The 23,637-nt window shown below is 45.9% G+C and overlaps 1 protein-coding gene across 1 annotated transcript; it reads left to right on the top strand.

Moving 5' to 3' along the window:
• The first annotated feature begins 401 nt into the window (after positions 1–401).
• On the top strand, positions 402–23,637 carry kpna3 (karyopherin alpha 3 (importin alpha 4)). The gene is made up of 17 exons (XM_012840699.3): positions 402–846; positions 5,667–5,711; positions 9,250–9,339; positions 9,599–9,628; positions 9,894–9,946; positions 11,865–11,960; positions 13,934–14,019; positions 14,282–14,368; positions 16,754–16,923; positions 18,042–18,086; positions 18,253–18,384; positions 18,600–18,728; positions 18,847–18,951; positions 19,803–19,874; positions 20,414–20,576; positions 20,857–20,951; positions 21,145–23,637. Exons 1-17 carry the CDS (start codon positions 778–780, stop codon positions 21,241–21,243), a joined length of 1,566 nt encoding a protein of 521 aa, XP_012696153.1. The 5' UTR covers positions 402–777; the 3' UTR covers positions 21,244–23,637.

Here is a 23,637-nt window from a genome sequence, read left to right as displayed (position 1 = left end):
GATTTATGACAAAATGCTGCCGTTACATAAATCCAGGCATCGCTGGGGGCCTTACGTTCAGGGGCGCAGATAGCACTGGGGACGGGGGGGACATGTCCCCCCCCAGATTCATAGTGACCCCGATCCGTCCCCACCACTCTCCCTACGTAAGGCGACAATCATCAGTTAATAACTCTGCACAGCTGATTAGGCGATGTTAGGGTCCCCCCCAGTTCAAAAATCCCATCTGCACCGCTGCTTACGTTATCTGCCCCGATTACTGTGACAGTAGTTTTTTGGAGCTGTGTCCTTTGGCGCAGCAGCACGTTGAGTTTTTAGCGTATGATGTATCTCTGTATGGGTGGGTCAGTGGATCATGCGCAAGTTTACGTAGACTGACGTAAATACACTTAGCAAAGAACTCCTCCTTTCCCTTTGGTGCAAATTAGCGTCGTGGCTAATAGCATTTGTTTCAGATCTACAGTAGTGAAACAGTCTGTGTTAGTGTAGGTATAGCCGAGTAACAGTGATAGGGCTTGACATGGGTCTTATCGCCTGCAACTGTGTTATGGGCGATGATTGTGTCACGGATGTACCTAAAATGTAATGAGTGCTAACCAGCTAGCTTAGGTCTTGGGTCTTCCCCCAGATTGAGCTCCGTCGCTTGACTCCTCCTACTGGTTGCTCCTGCCCCACCACGCTCTGTCACGTTTGGTCGTCCACCTCTCGGCTTCACAGCAGAGCTTCTCCCTTCCCTCGCCGGAGCTCTGAGCGTCGGAATAGACACAGAACACAGCCATGGCAGAAAACGCCGGCTTGGAAAACCACCGCATTAAGAGCTTTAAAAATAAGGGGCGAGATGTTGAGGTGGGTGAAGACAATATACAGTTTGTAGCCATGTGAAACTGCTTTACTTCGGTAGACTTAAGGAGATATAATTCACTATTTGTAACAAGTGTGTATCGGATGCTATCTGTCTACGATATGAGAAACCCTGATTCCGGAACACCCGCCACCATCATGCGGAGCGGGTGCGGCCTACCTGGAGGCCTTTAATCGGAGTAAAATAACGTTTGGCTTAGTTCACTCTCTTTTCCAAGTCGGGTTGCTATGTATCTAGCAAGCAATCGTCGGTCATAACCAACACCGTGTTCTCCGAATGAGAGAACTCGGATGTGTTCAAGATAATCAGTTGCGGTGTTTTAACTCAAACCGTTCAGCTTCTCGGACTGTTAGCTAGAGCCGTTAGCTATCTAGCTAGTTAACTATAGTATTCGCAAGGTCGCTTGCTTGGTTAGCGATATGGTCTGGGTACCTTCAGAGTATTTAAGTCATTGGTAGTAGCCAGTTTGATGACGTTAGTGTTATGGAACCTAGTTGCTGGATGTGTAATGCACGATGCCATCTGTAATTTCTATGTTCGCATCACGTTTTTATTGATGGGCAGCTAACACTAGTTAGCTAACTTGGCTTATAACAGTGTAGCGTTAGCATAGATGTGTGTAGCTAAATAACCTCCTTTATCATTAACTAACGTTAACTGTCTGACAAGCCTAGATTAAAAGTAGCATCATAAACGCAGCCGAACATTTTTAAAGTGTGGAATACCCTTCAGTATTGATGGCTGCACAAAGTGGTTCTGGAAACTACTGTCTGTCTTTATCCAGGTTACGATTATCTGGGTTAGTTTAGCTAGCCAACATCTAAAAATGTAATCGCAGTCTTGCTATGGAACGTTAGCTAATGCCACTTCGCAAACCACTTTGCTAGCTATCTGACACATTTAACGTAAGGACGTTGGTTACGTTTGCTAAAGCTAGCTAGTTGTACATACGTAACGCTAGTCAGGTTCTTGCTGTTACACAAACAATCTCAGTTTGTAGGTCGTGAGAGAAAATGTCAGTGTGCATAGTGCACAACTAACCTTACCTTATGATTGTAACGATAGTTTAATTTAGCTATCACCGACATCTTAAGTAGCCACTTGCCTATTTTCGACAATAGCTAACGTTAGCTTGTCATATAAACGTAATATTAGCCTGTAAGCTCTTATAAAGATGCATTCAAATAATGTAACATACGGTCACATTGCTAACTTACATTTGCCATAGTTCATGGAAATACATACTGAGTATCAACACGGAGTTGGCGTTAGCAAACATACTGTTATTCTTGACATACTATAGTCATGTAACGTTAGCAAGCACAATCCATCTTTAGCATTAGCTCTTATAGCAAGAGCTAACGTCATAGCAGCTTGTTAAATAAGCTCCAACCGACCAATCTTTTGCCAAATTGATCAGGTTCTGGCCAGACTAATAATACTTGGCAGGTTAACTTCATTCATGTATCTTTTTCCCAAGCTACCGCGTCCCACGAAATATAAGCACGTTGCTAGTGCAATTTAGGAGGTGCTTTTTTCTTCTTTTTAGATTGATGCGTGATGGAAGCAGTCGGTATGTCTTGAGTGTAGAAACTCAACTCGAATTCTGACCATTTCAACTTCATTTGGACGGGCATGTGTTTTGATTAAGTAAAAAGTTAGTTTCGTACTCGAACATACAAGCGGTGTTTCCTTTTTTTGAGGCGCTGGATATCTTAGTTTAGGGCCCTTCATGGGAAAGTACAGAAATTAATTTCTCCTAGGCATCACACACTCAATATAATTGATCATTGACACTTCCGAATGGAAAGTAAGACTTGAGGTGAAGCTTCTGTTGTTCCTGGTGCATCCCCTTTCAGCTGCTGAATCTTGATGCAAATGTGGCCTAATATTACACATCTCTTGCCATGGATGTAATGGCGCCTTCTTATAGGTCTGGATTTGCTTTTTTTCATCTTAAAGGTGTGTTTTGAGTGAGGACACGGTTAAGACCTGACTGATGAACCCTCTGACAATTCATCAGGTTGATGGCTGAGTCTAAGCTTCACAAATTGTTGCCCTGAGTATCAATTGAAAATCCAAAAGCCATTCAGCAGTTAAGAGCCTTTTGTGGGTGTCCTTTGATTGCTGTTCATTCAGATAACAGAACGTAGGTTGGCCTAAAGTGGGTGAGACCTTTGATAACATAAGTAATGGCTGACTGCAAGGGTTAGTTAGATTGGCTGTCTGGAACTGCTGCCTTGTGGGAATGTTAGCCGGTCATAGAAAGTAAACAAAGCCAAAATGTTAAGGAATACCATTACACTTCATCCTACAATATATGTAATGCTACTGTAATTGGATGCACAGGGTATTATGTGTTTTCAGGTTGTACTAGCCATCCAGGTAGATTTCTAAAAGCATTGTGGCTGTAGTCTTAAATTGCTGTGGTGCTTTGTCAAACTCTGCACCCGAGTTCCATATCCTGAAGTCTGTCCCCTTTCCTGGGTGGATGGGGGGTGGGAAAAAGGGATGGAGTTTGTTTGGTGTGCGCTATCTTGGGCAATGTTGATGAGGAGGCGTCTAGATTTTCATGTTGGTTGTTTTGGAGCAGAGGGGCAGTGTGACTTGCACATGGCCTGGGACACACATGGCATCAGACGGAGCCAGCAGTGCTGCAGCAAGTTATTCCAGGAATCTTAAGGGGCCAGACTCAGGTTTCTGGCCCAGTCACAGGCCTCCGGGCTGGGATAGCGCTCCCGGCAGCTCATCCGGCTTACGGAGCTCTGCCTCGAGGGTGTCTGGCCCTCTGGAAGGACTTTAGTCCGTCAGGACTGAGCTTAACACAGTTGGCGAGAGGGCTAGCTGCAGCCCTAAAGTGGGATTGCCGCACTATTTGGGATTACCAAAATCTCACTTGCAGTCAGATAGTAGTCTTGATCTACTTAATCTAGAGTAAATGCTAACATTCAATTACATTTTATTTATATAGCGCCATAACAATACTATTGTCTCACATCAGTGCTGCTGTGAGGCGTTCAGTCTCTGCATGTTGTGATTACTGAGGTGTTGAATCATTGGGTATCAGAGCCTTGCTGTGGAGGAAATGTATCTGATACCGGTTTGACAACCTGATGATTGAACTCATCCTACGTGCGAATACAGACACCATTATTGCACATGATTAGCACTCATTCATGTGGTCACACACACACAGTCACACACACAGTCACACACACAGTCACACACACAGTCACACAGTTGTCTTCTCAGCAGTGCCAAGCTGTTGTCCCCATGTGCTTGCTGTGATGTGATCTCCCTCCTTAAGGCGCGGTGATGCTTGACTCATTGGTTGCCTGAACTTTGACGTCAACACAAGGCCATATCCTTTTATACTTGTGCTAGAGACACGTTTCACTATCTGCACTCTTCTAATAGATATGTGTCGCTGCTGAGAAAAATAATATCTAAACCGCTGGAAGCAGCAAAAAAGAAGAGGCAGTGCTGAATAAGGAGCACAGTGAAATTGGGACAACTGTTTAATTGCATCACCAAAATGTATTTGTGAATAAGCTGGCTGGGTCTTAAAAGTTTCTGGTTATTGTTTGTGATTATTGCCAGTCACCAGCAAAACTAGCCCGTTTCGTAACATTAACTCTATCTTAACATATGGTAACAAACATAACATCATTGTTATGGTAACAAAACTGCATTGTAGTCTGCTACCAGCCGAAACGACACTAAAGCGCATCGAGCGCCAGCCCCAAGATTATGAAGACGCATGCCCCTCAGATTAATATGTTTATAAACACCATGAAATGCTAACACTGCACATTCTTACAGAGGGTTTCTCCATTCACTGTTCTGAGCTGCATAATCTCAGTCTACACTTAGGGGATTTGCTGTGAAGCAAATGCCTTAGAGAGTCATTAGCCATAACACTTAAAACACACCTCCGTGATCCAAGGGAACATCCTATAATTCAAGACTTTGATGGAGGCGTTGTCATGGTGGTGCCCCCCGCCCCCAATGTAAACCCAGCGGCTGCCCCTTCCCCAACCCCCACCCTCCCCTGGCCTAGGCGATATTTCTCTCTAACCTCTGGTTGCGTAAAGGCTGTTTGCAGCTCCTGCTGAAATGCGAACCCAGCCGCTCCATCACAAGGTCTAATCCGATCCAGCCACTGGGCGCCCCGCTATGTCCAGCTCCTGTTGAAAGCTCTGGATGCAGGGAACTTGTGTTTGTGTGTGCCCAGGTTCTGGTTGCCTATGTGTTGTGTAGTTTCAAAGGCTGACTAAAACACATGACCGCATTTAGCCGTTACAGAGTTTTTGCCCTGTTGAGTGTGTACCAGCCCACCCCCCCCCCCCCCCCCTCACGCACAAACGCACGCGTTCACACACACACATACACATAGGAAGGCATGCGCATTGCGTACTCTCCAGCAATCTGTGTCTTGTCACTGTTATGTAACTCCTCATCCCATAAAATGCATACACACTCCTCAGTAACTAGTCACTGTGCTGTGTAATCCTGTGTGAATACATGATCACAACATGCACATTCTGTGGTTGCCTTAACGACAGCCGTGTGGTGTCTTTGTTTTCGGTGGTAGCCAAGTATTCCTGGTGCTAACCATTTGTTCCTGCTGGTTCTTGGTTCTTCTGTAGGACCTGGTTCCAATAGGGAGTTTGGAAGGACACGCCAGAGGGGTTTTGACTAGTTTCCCCGTGTTATGAATATGTGTGTGTGAAAGAGTGCATCTGTGTGTGTAATTATTGTACAGGGATTTGTGGGTTAACTTATTGTGTCTTTCTCTTCTCAGACGATGCGAAGACACCGTAATGAAGTGACAGTAGAATTGAGAAAGGTAAGTGGCCAAAGTGTGTATGCGTGTGTGTGAGAGAGATGTCTGTACCCAAGTGCTATGATATGTATGTATGTATGTATGTGTGTGTGTGTGTGTGTGTAATTAAATGTGAAATGAGTTGTCTGCCAGTCTGTCAATCTCTCTGTTCACTTCACCCTACAACACTCCAATTCTGTTAAAAGACTAATATACAAACTGCACTTTGCGATTCTGGTGGCAATTTGCAGTTTGATGCCCAAGTATAGATATTCTGTGAGAAACCAGCCAGATGCTTCATTAGCTTCCTGCCTAATCCAAAATGTGTTGAACCTTTGTGTTGCAATAAGAGAGATAGTGAAATAAGAGAGAAGTGCTAATAAACAGTTTATTACTACAGCTTTTGTTGATGCACAGAGCTCATGCGTGAAGTGTGGATGGGGAGGTTCATTTGACTGTGTGAATCGGAAACTCAAACTTTCCAGTTTGAATGAAACGCACCATCTGTCACCCTCCCCTCCTCCTTTAGTATCAACCCTATCACACCTTCCCCTCTCAGTTTCAGGCCATCAGTACCTGACCAGATAAGTCTTCCTCCTGCTTTTTATGTGATGGGCAGTGACACAGGTTCCATTTCAGAGTACCTCCTTTGTCCAGGAGGTTCCACTGGTTTCTCTGTGTAGCCACGTTCTCCGAGACAGCAGTACCCTGTTTTCTGTCTGGTGGCCCAACGACTGAGCTGCTTTGGAAAATAGTGTTGAAGTGAACTGATGTAGCACCACTACTTGAACACAATAGTAACACGTTTACAGTTGCTTCACCACATTCTCTGTGTCTGTCTGGTCTCAACCTGTGGATGACATGGCATGGTGATGTTGAGCTTGCCCCTAAGATGGGAAGCAGATTAGGTGTTCGAGAAATGTGGTGATTTGTGTGTGCAAGTAAGGATGTGTAAATCAGTGGCTGCTAGTGGGAGAGAGAGAGATAGATATGGATAGAGAGATAGGCGGCTTGTTGTACAGTTGCTTGGCTCTCTGATGGTATCAGGGCTGCGGCGTGTGGGCGGCTGGGTGTGCGGGCGTGGGAGGGAAGAGCAGGATTCTAGGACTGTGGAGGACCAAGCAGGGGCAAAAGCTTTTTAATCTCACCCCTTGCTATTTGCTTACAGCACCGCAGGAAGCCGCGGCTCAAGAGCAGTTAGCATAACATGTCGCTTACATCAAATGCCAGCGGCGGGAATGATAGCAGATGGGAAAAGCAGAAGCGTGCTGCAGCCAAACACACACACACACACACACACAACACACGGCCCTCTAAGCATATTGAGTCGCTTTCTCTCAAATGGTTGCTGTTGCCATGTCAGTTCCTCTTTTGCATGCGAGTCATTCCCACTGGCGTCTGAACTGACCCCAGCACAGTGTTTGTTACTGGTATCCATCCTCTTTTCTCTCCTTTACACCCCCCCATCTGTGTCATCCGCTCACCCTTGACCCCCTGGCCACATTTAGACACTAAATGTCACCTTTGAACTTTGCACTTGGTGCCCTCCCCCAGCTTCCATTGCAGACGGGTATAGGCATGTGTAGGCATAGTACTTGTCAGAACATGACATTTGACAAGTGACTGAGATGCTATCTATTCTACATAGAAGCCATGATCAAAGCCATGATCTGGTCCGTATTCAGTTAAGTGTGAATGTAGAGTGTGTTTATTTGAAGATTATCATTGTGATATGGTAACTAAACTGCAAGCTCCCCTCAAGCCAGCAAGTAGACCGTCTGGATGTGCTTTGCCGTGTTGTTCTGCAAGTCTTTCAACTTGTTTTGAAAATGCACATGAGTCTCTAGTGCTAATCTGCCACTGTGGTCAGTATCACCCAGGAATACTCATCCACCAAACCCAGCTCATTATGCCTACATCACGTGGTCATCATAGAAAGCTCAGATCAGGCTGGTACTATCACAAACCACATCACACTGGCACAACTCAATGGCCACACCAGGAAAAGCTGACAGTGCCCAAATCTCATCTCAGAAATGCATGACCTCAACCTAAAATTGCCTTGTCTTCGCCTAGCTTTCAGACTAGCTTAGCCAGCTAATTCAGACTAGCGGCGCTTCACTGAATCCCCTGCTCTGTGTTGCTCCTCAGCTGCTGGCCTTGTGTGATCTTTTCTGTCGTTAAAGGTGAAGGAGAAGGTGAAAGTTTTGATGGGCCCCAGTCAGGTTGAAGCCCAGCTCTCACTGTCATCCTGGTGGGTCCCCAGCCCTGAGTTCTGAAGCCTGATGTGAGACATGAGGCAGTTTCTCCTACTGAATGGGCCCTGTAGTGACACAGTTCAGTGAGGCTGTGATGGGATTGCAGAGTGTGTTGGCTCCGTAAACAATGCAACACACACACACACGCATACCCTCGCACTTGTGGAGGGGCTGGTTCTGACGCACACAGCCAGAGTGTTTTACTGCAGGGGGAGTTCGGCCAGTGCTGGCTGTATTTGGGTCACCCCCTCTGCCCCCCTAGCCCCTTTCAGAAGGGCTCTGGCTGTACCCCAGCAGAGTGGTAGCCGAAGGGTTTCCCACCTCCCTCCCCCGGGCCGAGCACTGGCTCCCAGCCAAGCAGGTCACCTCCTCCACAAGGCAACACAGGCCGCCACCAGGGGCTGCACCCAACCACCCAGGTACGCCTCTGCCACACCACTCCAGCTGTCACTCACAGTCCCTCAACCATTCAGGAGCCTTGAGCTGGTCAGGTGGTCACACTCTGGCATGTTGAGCGATGAAGGAACTTTGGCTCTGGTCCAAATTATGCATTGCTCTAGTTTGGCTTGTGTGGTTCAGTAGGGGCCTGCATTGGAGAGGGAACTTGTGCTGGAGATACAGGGATCTTGGGGTATTAGTTAGTGACACAGCCGTGCTGGCCTTATTTGGCTCTCAGACACATGCTGGCTTAGATGAGCAGAGAAGTTGGGATGGGGGCTGGGGGGAGAGGGGGGAAAAATAGACAGACAGAACAGCACATTCTTGCCTGCGTACATTCCTCTCGAGTCAGTCGTCCCGCATTCATTTTCAGCATCTTTTTTTCCCCCCCAACATTGTTCTCTCTGTCCCTCCAAGCTGACTCATGCTCTGTGTGTGTCTAAATCCATCCTACACACACACGCACACACACACACGCACACAGATACAGACACAGTTACAGACACAGTAGAGTTCTCATTTCCAGTCTTGACATTTAGCAGCAGTTAGTCTGCTTTAGAGGTGGGCTTGTTTAGCCTGTCTGACATCAGTGTGACATCACTGCATTGGGTTGTTTCCGGGACCCCCCCCCCCCCACCCCCTACCCCACTAACTCTGAGAGAGCATCTCTGTATCCTCCCCACTTTACTGCGTGTCTGCTGTTGGGATGTCAGACTTAGAGTTCACCACCAAGACGAAAGCAGAAGTCCTGCTCTCTTCATCTTCTCTCCTGGAACAGTTGGAGCCTGAAGTTTCTAAGTAGGGTTACGGTGGTAGTTGTGGTTTGGTGCGTGTGTGTTTTAATGTAAAGTGTGTTTTCTCTGCAGAACAAGCGAGACGAGCACCTGCTGAAGAAGCGCAATGTTCCTCAGGAGGAAAGCCTTGAGGACTCGGACGTCGACTCGGACTTCAAAGGGGTGGGTGAACGCACACACACACACTCCCCATATATGCACAAACACACAAACACACAAACACACACTCTCCCATACACACCCTGGCTGTGACATAGAGAGGGATCCGGTATGTGTTTGTTTCCATTTCCTGTTTTTACCCCTGTGTGCATGTGGGTAGAACGTGATGTCTGACGTTTATATGTGGGGCTGCAACGTACATCTGTGATGGAAATGCTCTGTATAGTTTAAACTCACCTCTTCTCTTTTTGTTCCATTTCAGCAAAATGTAACACTAGACGCCATCCTACAGGTAAGCAAAGCTTTCCCACTCGTTCTCACTCTAGATCTGTCTGTCTGTCTCTGTCTGTCTGTCTGTCTGTCTGTCTGTGTGTTTGAGAATTTGTGGATGGAGAGTTGGGGATGCCCAGTTGAGTGTGAAGGGCATTGTATAATGACCACTGTAGGGCAGATATGTGTGTGTGTTTTTTTTTTTTCTTCTCCAGTTGCATTTGCTATGTGCACTTGTTAATCCCCCCCCCCCCCCCCCCCCCCCCCCCGCTCTCTTTGGATTCTAGAATGCCACCAGTGATAATGCAGTAGTACAGCTCAGTGCCGTGCAGGCAGCCAGGTAAGAGCCTCTCCCTACCCCTAACCTGCCCAGAGCAGCACAGCTTTCACCGCAAGTGTCCATTAGGGGGGGTGACCCACATGTTTTCTAAGTAAAGATGTCTCTTATGTGAATGTATGTTTGACATTACTGACTGACTGCAAGTGCTGTACCGATGCACAGACATTATCTGCTCAAAGTGAAATCAGACTGTGTGTTTTCAACTCACTGCAACTCTTCTCTAGCCTGGATGCCAGACGAACTTAGCCCCGCCCACAATAATTTAAATCGGGAAGTTCGGTCTGGCATCGCTCCATTGGGGAGAAACTATCTCCTCACAAAAATCTGTGAGGAGATAGATAGACCAATCAAATTGTCAGGGCGGGCTTTATACGATGATGGACAGATGATCAACCGTAACGTAATCAACCACGTCACCAAAGAGCGCTTGGGTTGAATTTGTTTTCATAAAACATGGCTGCCGCTGGAGAACTGAAATGTGGAGATTCGAGTCTGTTTTAGAAGACATTGACAGCACCTTCATTTTGAAAGAGGAACAGAGAAACGTGATCAAGGCATTTGTCAATCGAAAAGATGTTTTTGCCGTCCTTCCTACAGGATCCGGTAAAAGTTTAATGTATCAGCTGGCCCAGATGGTCTACGTTATGGTCATACGACGTTACTCTGATTGGTTGTAGGTAGGGATGCACCGATACCACTTTTTTACAAACCGATACGAGTATGAGTATTTTTATTCGTGTACTTGCCGATACCGAGTACCGATACCGATACTTCTTAGATTTGGTTTCCATGAAAGTGCAATTAATTTGGAGGCAGATTTTATTTTATCCTCTGCAGATTATGTCAAGCCTATAGTACAAAATTAACAGAAGGCTATCCCAAGCCAAAAATAAACAGAGCTTTCTGGTTTTAACACACAAAAAAAGCCTTCAAACAGATAATATCATCACATGAGACAAAATGCAAATATAACCAGATAAAGGCAATTCAATTTGCTGCATAGTTAACAACACAGTCTGCTTAACAAAAAGTGAACAGAACTATTACTGGATTAGCACAAGAGCACATTTCAGTTACAAAAGGATCAGAAGAATCTCCTGCTCAAGTACACAAACAATCACTTAACCTATGTGGCACAGTCTTTCTCTCTACCTCTCTCTCTGTGTGTGCGTGCGCGTTTTTTTCTTTTGCAAGACGTCAGTTAAGATTGGTTGCTTCGGTCTTGCGCCACTAGCATCAGTGAACTCTGTGTACTTAGCACTATGGTGTGTCTTCAGATGTTTAATCAAATTGCTTGTGTTAAACAAAGTACTTTCCTTCCCGCCCCTCCACACCGTAGCAGTGCAGATCTTACACTGTGCCTTACTCCTGTCGTCGTCATTTATCTTAAAATGAGCCCAAATTGCCGTTAAGGCAGCTCAACGGAATTGCTAATCGCTAACGAGATGCTAGCAGCTAAATTTAGCGAAACCTGTATACTGAAATACTTTGACACTATGACAAACTTTCCTAACAAAGTCAAACATCAAGCAAATGCAACACAAGACGGCAAATAAGCTACTTACTAGTCTGGCAGAGAGTGGTAGGACAGGTAGGACAATAAATCACATTTTGTGTCAGCATAGCCCGGCCAGTTTGATGCAGTGAAATACTGATGAGTGGTATCGGTGCTTGGTATCGGCAATTCAAAACGAGTACGAGTACGAGTATTTTAACGAAGTATCGGCACCGATACCGGTATCGGTATCGGTGCATCCCTAGTTGTAGGTATATCCAATTGAGCGAAGATGCATTTTTTTTCTTGGTTCGGTTGAAACACGCCCCATAATCACAGCCCAATGGAGCAGTATCAGACTCATATTCTGACTAGAATTATGAGTATGACATCGTCAGGCTAACTCTTCTCCTTCCTCTGCAGAAAATTACTCTCCAGTGATAGAAACCCACCCATCGATGACTTGATAAAATCTGGAATCCTCCCCATTCTAGTGAAATGCCTGGAAAGGGATGACAAGTAAGTGTACTGAATATGATCAACCTGGCTTTACTGTGTGTGTGTGTGTGTGTGTGTGTGTGTGTGTGTGTGTGTGTGTGTGTGGTGGTTAGAGTGAATGGAGATGGAGGGAGATTATGGGAGAATGAGAGTGAAAGGGAGAAAGGAGCAAGGAACCCCCTTAAAGCAACACTATGCAACGATTTGGTGCTTTTTGAGGTATGTTTTTATGAGCAACTATTTTAACCATCATCTGAAAATGAATCATCAAATTAATTTCATGGTCATGCGAAGGACAGATAAACATACCCATCGTTCCCACTAGCTGTCAAGGCTATGCTCTATGGAGTGTTCGAGTCAGAACACCGCGCGAAAATGTAAGAAAAGCCTTAACAGCACGACATTGCCAAATGTCGCTAGTTAGCATGTCGGTTAGCATTCTCAGTGGCAACGGGGCTGCTGCTGGTGTTTTGAAAGGTGTTTGCATGGTTTCCCTAGGTTTAGACCAAAACTGCATGATGCTCTTTTAAGTGGCAGTTCATCCTCCTGCAGGCCTGGTACTCTGTCTATCTTTCTCCCTACCCCTCACTCAAACTATCTTTCTTGCCCTCCCTCCCTCCCTCCTTCCTTCCTACTCTCTCTCCTACTCTCCCCCCCCCCGGTGTCCTCCTCTGCATGACTGCTTCAGTGAGAGTGCGCGAGCTGTGGTTCTGCCCTGCTGCTTTGCTAGCCCTGCAGCCAGTCCCTTACACTGACAGACAGTGATGGAGAGCGAGCGAGTGAAGGATAGAGGCAAAGAGAATGAGCGAGAGAAAGGAAAGGGGCTGGTGGTGGAGAGGGAAGGGTGAGGGAGAGGGGGAAGGGACTCCCGTGGTCAGAGCCAGGCCCAGTGACGTGAGGAGGGGGAGATTTCTGTTGACGCAGTTGCCAAAGGCCCATGTGACTAATCCAGCAACGAGGAGGAGGAGGAGGCAGGACGTATCTGCAGAAATGGGGTCGAGCGCCAGGAACAGCAGACTTGAGCTCTCAGACATCGCTGAAATGCCTCATTCCTCAACAAAATGAAAAAAAATGGCTTCAACGTTTAACAAGCTCCTGCTTATATAAAGCTGCCTCTTGTTTATTATGAGAAGAAGCTGTTGGCCACTTAAGGAAGTTTCAGTCTGGCTCACACGAAAATCTGGATTAAAAATGTCAGCCGTTCACCGTGCCTTATGTCCATATCTGAGTCAGAAAGACGAGTGTGGAAAAGCCCTGTCCAGCACTTCAGTGTTTGTTTTGTCTAGCACTTACAGGTCCAGTCCTTGAGTCCTCAGGTCTCCGTCTACCTTACTCTACCTTTCTCTGGTGTAGTTGTGAGGCATCGGCCTTGAATTGAAACTGCTCTGATTTTTAGGATTTTTAAGATAATGCTGGTCTTGGTTTACCCCACTTTGGTCTTAGCTCAAATACCACAAGTCTGTGTCAACACTTACTCAGCCTAATCAGATTATGAAGAGCGAAAGGCCCGTTTTTGAGAATAGTTTTGAATATACCTGTCCAGCTTTCATTAGCATAGGTTTGGCTGGTGTGGTTACGGTTGGAATGGGAGGAAGTCTTATATTAACAGAGTAATCATGATCACTAGTCACATGTTTATGAGATCGGAGCTGTAAGAGGCTGGGCTGAGGTTGGCTTAGGTGTGGTGCAGACTAGTCTGTGTGTGTTCGTGACTTCAGCGAACCGTCAAACACATACGTAGTGCTTGGAAGCAGAGCCAAGGCTGTCAGAGGCTTTATCGCACAGCGCCCCAGTGCACCTTGGGAAGGACTCAGACATGGCAGTCAGCCAGGAGAGGATGAAGGAAGGATTTGATGGTGGTGTTACACCAATATTGATCCTGGCGGGAGACTAATTTGTGTGTGTGTGTGTGTTTGTGGGGTGGTTGGTTATTGGTTTTTGCTCCGGTGGGAGTCTGGTATGAAACCCTCTCTGACCTCCTCCCCTCTCTGCAGTCCTTCATTGCAGTTTGAAGCAGCTTGGGCCCTGACCAACATTGCATCCGGCACCTCCGCACAGACCCAGGCAGTGGTCAAATCCAGTAAGTGTGTGTGTGTATGTGTGTATAACTGAGAGGGATGATAGGGAAGACGTGGATGTTGAGTTACTCATGGGGAGTCAATAAGAGAGAGAATGTGCCTGAACTGTACTGATAACAGGCCACTTATACATTCATTTACCACTATACTTCATTTACTTCTTTTTTTTTTTTTTTTAGTGTTGTGCCTACTATGTCTATCATCTTACCATCCTATCATTCTTTTGTGTGTGTGTTTGTGTGTTTCGTGTGTGCACGTGCACAGATGCTGTCCCCCTGTTCCTGCGGCTGCTCCACTCCCCCCACCAGAATGTGTGTGAACAGGCTGTGTGGGCGCTCGGCAACATTATTGGTGAGTAGTGACTACAAATGAGTCATCCAGCTCCGCACCATGCAGCTGTGTGTGTGTGTGTGTGTGTGTGTGTGTGTGTGTGTGTGTGTGTGTGTGTGTGTGTGTGTGTGTGTGTGTGTGTGTGTGTGTGTGTGTGCTCCACTAAGAGAGATTATACAGAGCTGGCTGATTTCAAAACCTGGTTCAACAAGAACCAGCGCCGTCTAGTTTTATTCTGTATCTAGGTTCTGATGCAGATTGCTGTTTGCAGTTGTCAGTTGTGATTATGCACCAAAATCAAGAACATTTAGTACATTGACGTTGCTTTCATAGGCTGGGCAATGATGCACCTTCCCATAGGCACCGAAACATGCCATCAGAATTGTGTGGCTATGAGGCCACCTGTTCCAGACCTTGGGAAGAAACACTCATGTGACTCCATGTGACTTCCTGTCCTCATAAGTAGTGTTTTTAGTATAGAATAGAGCAGGGGTGCCCAACCTTTTTTTAACCAAGATCTACTTTTAAAGTTGATAGTGTATCGAGATCTACCAAGCCATATCGAAAGCCGTAGCATAGCCACAATTTATTGTGCAACTGTTTTCTGACACATAGATACAGTTTTAACAATAATAATACATGTATTGAAGTAAATGTGAATGTGCGTGGTGCAAAGAATAAGCACAAGTAGGCCTAGGACTGGCCCATAACAACACAACAGACAAACAACTCAAATAATACAATGCCTAATTCAAGTTGGAAAAGTGGTATTTCTCTACCTTAGTGGGATTTCTGGCACTGAGAGGAAGAAGCTAGTCTTTCATAGACTGGACAGTAGGAGCTGAGTGCCAGCCGTAAGCTGACCGCAAGGTGGTCATCAGTCATGGTGGATCTGTATTTTGACTTGATGATTTTAATATGTGAAAAGGCAGACTCACAAATATGTTGATTCAAAAAGTGCAGTCAAATTCCCTGCAGTTTGTCTGAGGTTGGGGTACTTCTCTTTCTGCATTATATTACAGAATTCTCATTCTCAATAGCACAGCTATCCAGGTTGAAGAGTGATGCCACTTTGGACGTTATACAATCCACATCTATATTTTCCCCAAATGGAAAACAGAGATAACTGACAACAGGCTCAATGGATGCAAAGTCAGTAAAGCGCCTGTCAAATTCTGACACTTGATCCTCATAACGTGCACTTTTAAGCTCCGCACAGTTTTTGCCCTGACGCTTAAGTTCTGTGTCCATGTGTGGAAAGTTCCGCAGATCACACTGTTGCAACCGGATGATAGCAGGTGTAACTTGCTTTTAAAAGTGTTCACGGAGCTGATCATGTTCATGACGTGTTTCTCCTTACCCTGCAGCTCTAGATTCAAGTTATTGAACTTGTCAGTCAGATCGGTAAGAAAGGCTAAATCCAAGAATGATTTAGCTGGGAAGTTTGTATCGTAGCTCTTGTGGACCGTCTTGAAATGCTGCTCCAAATTCCCTTTCTTTGGTAAAGCCACGTTTGCATTGCAGATAAGACAGATGGACTTTGCATTCGAATACACGAAAAAATAATCCTCCTCCCACTCTGAATGAAAATTATAAGTTTTAGATTTGTTAGCTTCTGCCATGGTAGTAGCCTATCCACTTACTCTAGTCTAGGTTCTCGTGCCCTTTCGAGTCCTTAGTTACAACCTAGCAACCATACCCTGCATGCGTAGATAGAAAGAAGCGCGTGAGATTTTTTTTTCATTATGCCTGATATAGCCTACTATTGTAGGCTACAAATCTACACACTGCTTCACGCGATCGGCAATTCTTTGTGCCTATTTAAGATGTTTTAAGTTGGAAGTTTTAATGTATTTTACACAACAGTAGGATTAGGCTACAGAAAATACACGAGTGACACAATATTTCTCACGATCGACTGCAACTCAGCCCGCGATCGACTGGTAGACCGCGATCGACTGGTTGGGCACCCCTGGAATAGAGTATAGAGTATTTAGGCCCATCACAACTATTTCTGCCAGTTTAGTGCCACAGTTTTGCAGTGTTCATAATGTACCTTACAGGTACAGGAGTAATGACCACACATACATAGTGGGAGAAGCTGACTTCTAGTTCACACAGGTTAAAACAGCCTGTGGGCATACCTCTTCTGTACTGATAATAAATAGAGGGTCTGGGCTGGTTGAGCATATCTGCCCAGGCTGGTGATGCTGTACAGATGCTGTGTGAATGTCTGATTCTCTGGTTTTCTCCTGCTTTGCCTGGAGCTGATGCAACTGTACAATAATCAGCCTTTGGAATAATGCTGGCTCATTTCAGCCCGGTTCTGCTCTAACCAATGAAATCTCTTTTCTTTCTTTCTTTCTTTCTTTCTTTCTTTCCTTCCTCCCTCCCTCCCTTCATCAGGTGATGGACCTCAGTGTAGAGATTACGTCATCTCTTTGGGCGTGGTCAAGCCACTGCTGTCGTTCATTAATCCCTCGATTCCCATCACCTTCCTGCGGAATGTCACTTGGGTCATCGTCAACCTGTGCAGGAACAAGGACCCTCCCCCACCCATGGAGACCGTCCAGGAGGTGTGTGTGTGTGTGTGTGTGTGTGTGTGTGTGTGTGTTTTTGTGAGCACATGCTTTTCTGTTTGCACATAGATGCTTACATACCTGTTTATGTGTGCAAGATGTTTGTATGGATGTGTGTGTTTGCATTTTTCTCTCTACATAGATGCTTACCTGCCTACCAACCCTGTGCTGTTGTGTTTTGCAAACCTGTGTGTGTGTGTGTGTGTGTGTGTGTGTGTGTGCGCACATGCACCTATAGTATGGTCCAGTGAAACAGCCCCTTGTCTGTTTGCCTCAGTAATACAGTAATGCCAATTCCTTGCTGACTGACTAATGTGTCAGTGGGTTTGAACCTCCTGGCGTTTTGCGTACTTAAAGCTATTAGTTATGGCTGTGTTCAGATGAGAAATCTGCTGCAGGAGACTTAAGAGCTCATACTCTCACAGCTCTTGCTGATGCTGTCGACGGGGAAACACACACCAGAGCCTGTGCTCAGTCTGCGTCATTGCTGTCTGCTGCTGTTACTGGTCACACACACACACTGCCTCGGCTTGCTCTTCGGCGTTGGGAAGGCGTGCACACGCTCTCAAACCCAGAGGTCTATGCACCTGCTGGGTAATTATTAAACTCTGGCCAGCAAACAACAGTGTGGCTTATGCTGTCAGACCAATGGAATTAGTGTTGGGCTGGTTAACACTGTGAGTACACTATGTGGCCACCAAGTTGAGGGTGTGGGGGTGTGTGTGTGTGTGTGTGCGGTAATGAGTCAGTCAGTGAATGCGAGTGGCAAACTGGAAAAGTATGTACATAAGGGTGTGTGTGAGAGAGAGCGAGAGCGAGAGACAGGCTCCATAATTCTGCTTTGTCATACCTGCCTCTCGCCTCTGCTTGTTGGCATGCTGTCCGTCAGCAGTGTTGCTTGATGGGATAGCTCCCTGAGGAGCATGCACAGTGTAATGCTGGGAATGGGGCTCAAATTGTGTGTCCATTTACGAAGCAGATGGCTGTTCCCTAAATCTGAAAAAAGATTTGTGTTTGTTGGGAAGTCATTAAAAAAAGAAGTTCTGCCCGTCTCCCTACATACATGAATTGACCTTAATCTCATCGTCTCTGTTTCTCTTTTCTGTCTCTTTCAGATCCTGCCAGCCCTTTGTGTCCTAATATACCACACGGATATAAATGCAAGTTCACCTTTGACAACACATCAGAATAATAATCTATTTGTCAATCATGTTGTGTGTGCTTAGCACAATTATCTCATGTAAGTAGGTAGTAAGTTGTCAATATTTCTCTTAGTCTGCCTGCCTAACACTGTGTGTGTGTGTGTGTGTGTCTGTCCTCATGCAGATCCTGGTGGACACAGTGTGGGCGCTCTCCTACCTGACAGACGGTGGCAATGAGCAAATTCAGATGGTCATTGACTCGGGGGTCGTGCCCTTCCTGGTCCCACTGCTTAGCCACCAGGAGGTCAAAGTTCAGGTAGGATAGTAGCCCAGGTCTGTCTTGTCTTCAAGTGTTGAAGGGCATGGCCACCTCACTTGACACAGAAGAACTACAGAAAGGTTTCAAATACTACATCTTGAATGCCTTGTCTGTGGTGTTTTGTCAGTTTCTTGTCTCTCATTTCTGTCATGGCACACATCTCACCCCCATTAATTGATCCTCCGCCTTTACCCTCGTGTCATATACTGTAGACGGCCGCACTTAGGGCGGTGGGCAACATCGTCACAGGAACAGACGAGCAGACACAGGTGGTTCTGAATTGTGACGTCCTCTCCCATTTCCCCAACCTACTCACACACCCCAAAGAGAAGATCAACAAGGTGAGTGTTCAGATGAGGGCATTTCTCACATCAACACACAATATATAGAATCCCAGTGATGCTTTTTTGAAATGAGAAACCTTCACCCATTCACTTTGTGCGTGTTTGTGATCTGCAGGAGGCGGTGTGGTTCCTCTCCAACATCACTGCAGGTAACCAGCAGCAGGTGCAGGCAGTGATTGACGCCGGCCTCATCCCCATGATCATTCATCAGCTGGCCAAGGTGAGGCGCTCTCGCTCCCTCTGCCCCGCCTGTCCTACACACCCCATCCTTCTGCCCCTACAGCTGCCATCACACTGGAAATAAGGCCACAATGCCATGCTGTGACAGGTCTCAGTGATGATGCACATTTCTGCTGTGTAATTGTCAGTGGACTGGTAGGCACTTCGGGTGTTCAGGTTGGATTTTTTCAGAATGCCTGATGTACTACTAGAGTACACTACACTGATATTCAGAAGTGTTGCATTGTGTTCTAGAGGTTAAACCTATGATCAACTCGAATCAATGTGTTGCCCTCAAGTGGCTAGCATAACATTAGCAGTAACCCTCACTAACCATAGCAAACAAAAGAAATGCCTCTGCTTCTGCCATTAATACTCACGCTTATTGTATCTAACCCCTCAGGCTTACTGTATCTAGCCCCACCCCTCATTCTCAACTGTGCTCTCTGCCTGTGCAACCTCTTCTGTTAAGCGCTCATGCCTGTTCCTCTCACCTCTGCACTTGTGTTTTTGCACTTGTTCTCTCTCTCTCTCTCTCTCTGTGTGTGTGTGCCTCCTTTGCTTCCTTCCCCATGGTTCTCTCCTCACCACTCTTGCTCTCAGCATTCCTCGTGCCCACTCCTCTTGCCACCTGAGTGAGGCGGACACGCCAGAGCATGCCAGTGTCCCCCCCCCCCACACTTTTTCACACTTCTGCCGTGGGCCAGCCCCTCATGTCAGCTGCTCACGCTGGCGGCTGCTCACGCTATCTGGTGTGATCGAGAGAGAGGGGATGCTGTGTGTGTGTGTGTGTGTGTGTGTGTGTGTGAGTGAGAGAGAGAGTATTCATTTTGTGTGGGTGTCTCTGAACAGGGTGACTTTGGCACACAGAAGGAAGCTGCCTGGGCTATCAGCAACCTGACAATAAGCGGCAGGAAGGACCAGGTGCGAGACATGCTTTTTCCTGACACTTTCTATGTCTCTCTACAGTCACATGTTGCCCATTGGCTGTGAATGTTCCAAGATTTTCCTTAAAATGGTTTAAAACAATTTCACAAACAATTTCAACTGATTGCAGTTCTTACACTAAATAAGTTTTTTTTAAAAGGCCTTGTGCTGTCAACACAATTTAGCCTGTTGGATGATGGCAGTTATTTTAAGGGCTCGTGTAACAGACTTTTTCCCAAACTGCCTGAAGGCCATTCTCTGCGCTGTTACCACATTGTGGGCAACAGTGTCCTGCTACTCAAAGCAGACAGTCCTGCAACTAGGCATCAATTAACAAACAATTGCATACATTTGCGAACCAAAATGGGCTTAAAAGGTGTCCATGTCAGTTGCAGAGACATTATTGATGCAATGCCCAACAACCTGGAATACTATGCTGCCAACTCTGGACCTTTACATCACTTGTACTTATATTTTGTTCTTTGATGAGTGGTTTGATCTGACTTGGCATTGGTGTTGTGCACTGTGTTTGGCAGGTGGAGTACCTTGTCCAGCAGAACGTGATCCCGCCCTTCTGTAACCTTCTGTCAGTGAAGGACTCTCAGGTGGTGCAGGTGGTGCTGGACGGCCTCAAGAACATTCTCATAATGGCTGGAGATGAGGCCAGCACCATCGCAGAGATCATCGAGGAGTGTGGAGGTAACAACACAGAACCACTTCCAGGCTACAGAACCTTGACTGAGCCAATTGAGGGGTCAATAGAACCTCAACAGAAAGTCCAGAGGGTCACAGAGCTTCAGCAGAGGAACAGAACAATGTTTTTTTATTTCCGCCATGGCTGAGGTTTCTGTTCTCTGTGTTGAATGTCTCTGTCTGGCTCGTCAGGTTTAATTTGTTCTTGATTTTTCAGGCAGCTCATTTGGTTCTGGGTTGCTGAAAAAATCTTTAAAAATTGATTATCCTGTTGTTTGTGGCTCAGGTCTGGAGAAGATTGAAAATCTCCAGCAGCATGAAAACGAGGACATCTACAAACTGGCGTTTGAGATCATCGATCAGTACTTCTCAGGAGACGATGTGAGTAGCTCTGCCCTGGACCCTGGAAGTAGCATTGCCCTGTCCATCAGAATGACTACTGCTCACAATATAGAAAATGTTATAGGAAGTCTGGTAAATAAATATGGCTCAATATAGGCTTGATAGGTAGAACAGGATTATTGGAAGCAGATAGATTCCCCTTCCACTGATTGGTGTTCTTGTCTCCGTCCAGATCGATGAAGACCCAAGCCTCATCCCTGAAGCTACTCAGGGTGGAACCTTCAACTTTGACCCTGCCCCTAACCTGCAGACCAAGGAGTTCAAGTTCTAGGTGAGCAAGTGTGTGTGTGGGCGTGGCCTGCTCCTCACTCCGGCCCCGAGACATCGCTCCAACGCAACAGATCTACTGGACACACACACACACACACACACACACACACACACGCACTGAAGGATCAGCCTCTCCACCCACCCTCTCTGATGCTTCTGAACGTATGAACGTATGAACGCAAAAAAAACAAAAACAAACGGAAACCAACACAGACTGAAAATGATCACCACCCGCCTCCCCTGTCACTCTGCAGTTGCCAAAAAGTTGCTATTTTTTTTTTTTTTTCTTCACTGTTCCCCTCTCTTTCAAACACACACACTTGTTCACATAGACTGGATATAGTAAAAGAGTCAAACAATGTGCATGAAAGTTAACACACACACACACACACACATCAGACACTTGTGATCAAACCAGGCATCGTGTTCTTGAAGGACGGACTCCTGTGGAATACTCACTATGAAGAAGGCAGGCATTCTCTTTCTTCTCGCCAGGCAGTCACCTTCCTTGAAGTTCTTCACCCCAACCCAACCCACGAAACCTAAGCGCACAGTGTACCATGACATGACCACCTCCACCCTCCAACCCCCAGACATCCATCAAAGCCATGACAGATCCGGGCCCAGACTTCCCAGAATTCCCTTGGGGCTTTACTCCCAGGCTAGGGGTGGAGGATCTGTCCACTGAAGCTCTCCACACCTCTCGTCTAGGACACCAGGTTTTTTTTTTTTTTTTTTTTTTTTTTTCTGAATCTATTGAAGTCATCATGAGAAAAATCAACAGTGGATGTTGCGTTCAAAAGGAAAATAATGAAAGAAAAAGACAAGACGGCACACTTGAACAGAGGATAATTTACTTTTTAAGCGTCGTCATCTGTTCTGATTTCAGCACACCAACATTGAAACAAACAACCCGACTCGTGTGCATGCGCACGCACAGGAAGTGAACTCTGTGAGATCAACGTCTGGTGTTAGCCCAGGGGTAGCTGGCACCCCCTGTCTCTGCCTCTGGGGCCAGGGGACCCCCCCCCCCCCCCCCACACACACACCAAATCCAACCCACTGCTCCGCCCCTACAACTGCTGAGTCCGCTGGAGCACCTCCCCAACCCCCCCAGCCCTTTGGAACACCCCCCCTTACCACACCCACCCTTCCTGTCTGGACCTGCACTGAAACAGACCCTCAGCTGAAGACTGACCTTCCTTCTCACAGCCACATACACACCACTCAGCTGTTGTTTTTTTTGGTTTTCCTTTTGGGGTTATTGGCTTTAGAGGGAGCTCAACTCTCCGCTGTTCTATGTAAGGGCAAAAGAGCGAGAGAACGGCACAAACACAAGGGTTTGCCGCAGCAGTTGGATTGGTCTGAATTATTTATAATTTAGTTTTATTAACGATTTTCCTAATTTTTTTTTGTTTTTAGTCTGGAGCGGCAACAGTGACCGCTCTCTCTCCCCTGTATCTCTATACCAATCACGGATCCTCTGCACACCCCTTCCACTCACCCCTCTAACCCCCTCTCACCCCCCCTCTGTTGGCCGTGGCAAGTGGAACTTCGGTGTCACTGCGCTGTGGAGGAACCCATTCCTGACAGCAGGGTTCCACTTTTTTTTTTCTTTGGCTTTTTTAATTTTGAATTCTGACATTTTATTTGCTACAAACCTACTTGTACAAAAAAAAAAAAAAAAAAAAAAAAAACGTAAACATAACTATCCAACTTTCTGCTCATGTAAGGTCTTTTATGAAGCCGCTGCTGCATCTACTAGTCTTTTGGTTGGGACACTTGCAGGCGCTAACCTTGTATTACTGATGTCTGCAATCACCAGGAACTCTGGTGTAACATGCGTATTTGTGATGACAGAACGCCTTTCTTTGGACATGGGCTTTCTCACTGTTTGTGACTGGACATTTTCTTTGTTTTCCCTGTGCATTCACTTTGTAAAGGGATTTGGAAAAAAAAAAAAAAATCTATATATGAATATATACATATACATTTGGACTAATGTAGTAATGTTTTGGCTGTGAACTACTGAACGAGAGCTGGAGCAACAGCCAGAGCCTCTTGGAATAGCCATTTCTAATTGATGAACAAAAAACTCCTAGCAGGTGTACCTTCCTGACAAATATCTAGACACATAGAAAAGAGCCACTTTAAAGGTAAGAATTTTTCTTTTTTGTCTTGTATCAGAAACGGATACAAGCTTATGCTTGTTGCAAGATTTTACTTGCTTAAGAGAAAAAAAAAAAAACATAAATATGAAAAAGCGACAGATAGCATTTTGGCCTCTGATTGTTTATATCTTTTTATAAATTTTAGAATCAATTTCTCTTTAAGGTGGCTCATTGTCTCTTTTCAACTCTTGTGCATATTAAAGAAAAGAATGAGTTGAAATTCA

The sequence above is a fragment of the Clupea harengus genome, chromosome 21, assembly GCF_900700415.2.
Source record: "Clupea harengus chromosome 21, Ch_v2.0.2, whole genome shotgun sequence".
Taxonomy (NCBI): Eukaryota; Metazoa; Chordata; class Actinopteri; order Clupeiformes; family Clupeidae; genus Clupea; species Clupea harengus.
Note: the sequence above shows the minus strand (reverse complement) of the source record. Positions and strands in the feature narration are given on the sequence as shown.